The sequence below is a fragment of the Asparagus officinalis genome, chromosome 8 (assembly GCF_001876935.1).
Source record: "Asparagus officinalis chromosome 8, Aspof.V1, whole genome shotgun sequence".
Classification (NCBI taxonomy): domain Eukaryota; kingdom Viridiplantae; phylum Streptophyta; class Magnoliopsida; order Asparagales; family Asparagaceae; genus Asparagus; species Asparagus officinalis.
This window is the reverse complement of record NC_033801.1, coordinates 4,401,999-4,407,111: the sequence shown is the minus strand read 5'-3', so window position 1 is coordinate 4,407,111 and position 5,113 is coordinate 4,401,999. Positions and strand designations below refer to the sequence as shown.

General features: G+C 43.0%; 1 protein-coding gene across 1 annotated transcript in view; it reads right to left on the bottom strand.

Annotated features, from left to right (window-relative positions):
- LOC109819584 overlaps window positions 1-5,113 on the bottom strand; it is a 15,915-nt gene that overhangs the window by 3,350 nt on the left and 7,452 nt on the right. The window contains 1 exon segment of the mRNA XM_020385351.1: window positions 302-734. Coding sequence (XP_020240940.1) covers window positions 302-734 — 433 coding nt within the window.

Sequence of the window (5,113 nt, the reverse complement as noted above, 5' to 3'; positions counted from 1 at the left end):
CATCGCTCCATGCCTCTCCATGGCCTGCAGCAGCTACCTTGCTCATCAATTCCCCTGGAAGAACGCCATCATCTTCCCACCGTCCCGCCCCCAGCTGCCCCTGCCGCGTCGCCCCCCGCTTTGCTCGCCCGCTTCCTCCCGCCGTCTGCGGCCCCGTCCTCCGTACGGGCCTCGATGCGTCGTCGCTCCGACTCGGTACCGGACCTCAACGACGCAGGAGGAATTCGTCGAGAATTAAGAGCTGAATCCCGGAGCGGCCAAGCCGCCCGGTCGGCACCTGCCGGTCGCGCAGTGGGTGTACCAGTGAGGCCAATCATCGGCTGCTGCGGCGGCGCCTGTGAGCGGCGCGGCGGCACGTGTCGCTGATACGGGGTCGGCGCAGAGATCTGCATCGGCTGGGCCCTTATCGCCGATCGCACCGAAGCTGAACGGAGGAGGGGGGCTAGCTGACTCGTTGCGGGAACAACGAGCAGCAATTAAGGCTACCCGGCGGAGCGGTCGGCATCTGGGTCGACGGGAGTGGTTTTGTGAAGGGTCTTCCAAGCTGGCCTGAAGGAGCAGTAGCTCTTGCTCCGTTCCTGGGCAGCCGGCGCGGCCTTCTTTGGTCCGCTTGTAGTACTTGTGAACGTTCTCAAACTTCTCCTTGCACTTCTTTGCGCTCCTCTTGTAGCCGAGCTCGGCTAGTTTCCTACACCACCCGAAAATTAACCGAAGCCAAGCCCAAAAAAGGAATACTTATATATTTGATGTTCTTTTTTTTTCCTTTTCTTTTTTTGCCCCTCCCCTCCTAATTTTTTATGTAAAGAAAAAGAGATAAGCGAGTTAAAAAGATAAGGAGTGAGTGCGAAAAAAGCAAGGAAAATGAAAGGTAGTAGCAGCAGCTAGTGCTGATGATTGCATCCATATACTTACATGCACACTCAACTCAGCCATCAATCTATCTATCTATCTATCTATACACAAATCTGATTATAATATAATAACTAGCTCAAATAAATTAATAGTGAGCTTTAACTGGGGATAGAGTGAAGGATTAAATTTTTTTCTTCTTCTCTCCCTCGGAGTTAGAAACGGGTAGCAGTAGGAATTTATAGAAAATTGGGTGTGATTGGTTGGGATTGATGCCATGGATCTGAACCTGTTCTCATCGAATTCAGAGACGGAAGTGACCCAGAAATTAAATAAGAATTCACTATTAAAGCAAAATAAAAGGGAGGGAGCAAAAGATTCTCTCAGCTAAAACCTCAGCTCGTGATCAATGAGTAGAGAGAGAGAGAGAGAGAGACAGAGATCTGAACTGAGAAATGAGACGAGCAGTACGAAACCAAACCCAATTGTATCCCCAAGAAAACCGTTAAAACCCCATCCAGATCTCCACAGAGAAACTACATTTCCAAAATTTACAAAGAAGGGAAAAAAAAAGAAAAGAAACTTATAAAATTTGCGAATTCGCACCTGTCATTCGGAGCGGATCTTGAGCAGCGCGAGCGTCTCCTGCTCGGCCACGGTTCGCCGGAAATTGCCGCGCGACGTCCCTCTCCTCCGACGCGAGGGGGTCGTCGGAGGCGGCCCAATTCGTCGAAATTGGAGGCGGAGGTGGCCGGAGGGCGGGTGTTGATCGGCGGGCGCCGCGCTCCGGGCGGCATATGGAAAGGGTTACGGCGCTCGGCGTTCAACTTCGGGGTGCGTGGTGCTGCGGAGAGGACGGAGGGGCGCGCCAGGAGGAGGAGGAGTCCGAACGCGGGACCTCCAGCTGCATAGCTGCTGAATTTGCATGGCGGGAGCCTGCGAAACTAAGCAAAGGGAGGAGGGGAGGGGGGAGCGGAAATGGAGTAGAGGATAAAGAACAATACTGTGGAAAAGGGAGGGAGGCGGGGGGGGAGGGGGACATGGGGGATACAGGCTGGCAACGCAAAGAAGAAGAGAAAAGAGCGGGTTAATTTAGGAAAATAGAGACGGGGGAATAATATAATAAATATATAGCCATAAGAGAACAGTAGAAGAGGGAAGGAGAGGAACGAGAGAAGAGAGGAGAGGAGAGAGAGAGCAAGAGAAGAGTGAGTGGAGGAGGCTAGAGGGGGGGGGATGGCAGCGGGGGGGTGCTGCATGCATGCGATGATTGATGTGAGCAGAGAGAGGTGAGGAAGGGGGCAGGAGAGCGAGACACGAGACCGATGATGATGTGAGAGAGAGAGGGAGAAGGGGGGTAGGGGAGGAGAGAGAGAGAGAGGGAGGGGAGATGATAAAACAAACGAGATGCTGCGGTGTCAGCGGGGCTTACTTTGCTGCCTAATAATAGTTAAAGCCGAAAGGACAGAGAGGAGAGAGAAAGTAAGGAGGAGGAGAGAGAAGAAAACGGTGTAAGAGAGCGAGAGCGAGAGCGAGAGAGAGAGAAACACATCCCCAACACGCTTGTCTCTGATGAGTCCGAGGGTTAAATCTGAAGAACAACCACCCCCCCTAACTAGGGTTAAACCGTGCAACACAATACCGTGGGCCTAAAAGCTGTAGTACCCCCTTCTTATTTATCTGACGGTAATTCCTCATAATTTGAAAGAGAAAAAAAAATTATATATATTTTTTTTGCTCAAATGTTAGGGGGAGGCTATTTTTGGCCGTCTTTTCCGGAATATTTTGTTTCTGACTGGGGTTCCCGTCCGCAATTACCACATGTGGTAGCGGTTGTCGTTTGCGTAACTGATACCATTAATAAGTAGTTTCAGATGTCTGGACGTTTGGTTTTGTCGTTTGAGCGGAGATATTTTGTTCCGGGCTGGGGTTCCTATCCGCGCCTCCTTACAGGAGTTACGCATTCCATTTATGTAAATTTTGTTGGACTCGGAGGGTGTTCTACGTTCGTAGCCGTGCGGAGCGCGTGGATGTTCCGTTGAACTCTTGTTAATAGGAAGCAGGGTTTGTGAATTCACGTTTCTTTGCAAAAAAAAGTATTTCTATCGCGTGATTTTAATTAAAATATGATCTAGTTACAACTAACATTTTTGGCGCTTAGTAAGTTGTAAATTACGAATGAATTTGAACTGTATAAAATTAAGATTCATTCAACGAAGAAATTTGAGAAAATACTTACACAGAGTTCAGAGCTCATCATATATATATCGTTGATCAATCTCTTTTTCTCGATCTCTTTAACAATGTGAAGAATAGTTACCCAAGGAATATTGACGGAGTACAAGACCAATGGTTATGAAGAAGAATGTACTGTCTTATATTATTATATATAGTAAGTTTTCGTCCGGCCGACTAGTGTATATAGAAGAAGATTCAGTTCCCCACATATAATAGTTAACAGTATTAATCGGAAATTTCGGGATTATTTTTAGAAGAAACTTAGAAAATCTAACAGCTACATATATATAAGGACAATATTTACTGTATATTTTTCTTCGGTTACAGTAAAAAAGGTTCTTTGTATCGTTGTAGAGGAGAACTAGCAAAGCAAAGGCCAACAATCTCAGAAGGGATACAGATATTAATTGATTTTAAAAAAATAATAATAAATGAACAGTAGAAAACTTGAAGTACTAAGAAATGGATTTTTTTTTTTTACAATAGAAACATATAGAGTAAAAATTTCAAAAATACACATATTCCTCTCTCTGAATAAATGGTAAACTGCGTGTAAGCCACTCATCTGTGCGTTCAGCTGCATTTTAGTAGCGCCTCATCTCTATGAATTCACACAACTATTTTAGTAGCGCTTACCACTCTGAATTCCCACCGCTATAACTCGCACTTTGAGAGAAGCTAGGATAAAATATGTTGTAGACTACGTCCTTCGATGCAATACATGAAATTGTAGAGGATCGAGTTAGATGATTTTACTCATTCATGCATTATTTTCGCAATGTAGCCACGCACGGAGCATGAAAAACAATTTAAACTAGACAACCATTTTTCACAAGGTACGCAACGACGTGTCAATTGTAACAAATTAGAGTTAATTCCCTACCAAAGGTCACGTATATGATATAATACAAAAATTTGACAACTTGTATGGCAAGCAAATATGACCCATTTTCACATGGTCACTGACCCCTCATCAACGTCATACTCCTGGATCCCATCTCACGAAAATTTGGTTCACAAAAACATGAAAAACTCAGCAATGATTAATCGTGGACCATTTTCTAATCAAGGTTAGAAGGTGATCACATGCTACAAGTAAACAATTAAACCGTGAAAGAAATTAAGAAAAAAAAAATTAATCCCACAAATTATGATCTAAGAGTTTTCAAATCTCAGCTTAGAGAGAGGAAGTTGTGCCTACGGAATAAACATCGGATCCCTAATTCACATTATTGTCGTGGATTTAAAACAATGATGAAAGAGAATTTGGATCTTCTCTCCTAGCTTCTTTTTTGACAGTGGAGAGTAAATAGAGATGCCGAAGCAAACATTATAACTAATTAGATTTATATCTTGAATATTTGATTAACGGTGTTATTAGGAAAAGCGGAGTTAATTAAAATTTATAGAAAAAAAATCACAAGAAAGGCTGCAGCCCAATTTGATTGCAGCAAATATAACAGCCACTCAAAAGTAATTAATTATAGCATAAAAAATAGTTTCACCTCATCTCATCAGAGAACCTTTCAACATCCAAATCTTATAGCTTCTGCATCAATAATTATTTTCAACCACATGTTGTAGTTGCAACAAAAATACACTTGTCGACCATAATAAAACCGAATTAATTAATTCTTTATAATCTCTTTTTTGGCAAATTAACCAAACAGTTTCAAAACAAATGATAAACTTTCACTAAGATTTTGATTGAAAATTGAAAAAACTGAAGCAAAGATTATTTGTAGTAGAAGAACCTTGCATTTGGGTTGGTTTTAAAATAATAAAAATCATGTGATTGAACTTTTTGTTCCTTAAAAGGTAGTAATTAAATTGTATTTCGTCTGAGTGCAGCTAGCAGTCTGATCAGCACTAAGGAGAGTTTAATATAAAATTACGGTGTACCAACAAAGCAATTTGTCGTTTGAAGAAATAAAAAGATGTAACGGAATCAATTACAACACAAGAGAACCCTAACAAATGTGAACACTTCGATTTCGAGACTGATACTCGTATAATTTATAGGTTT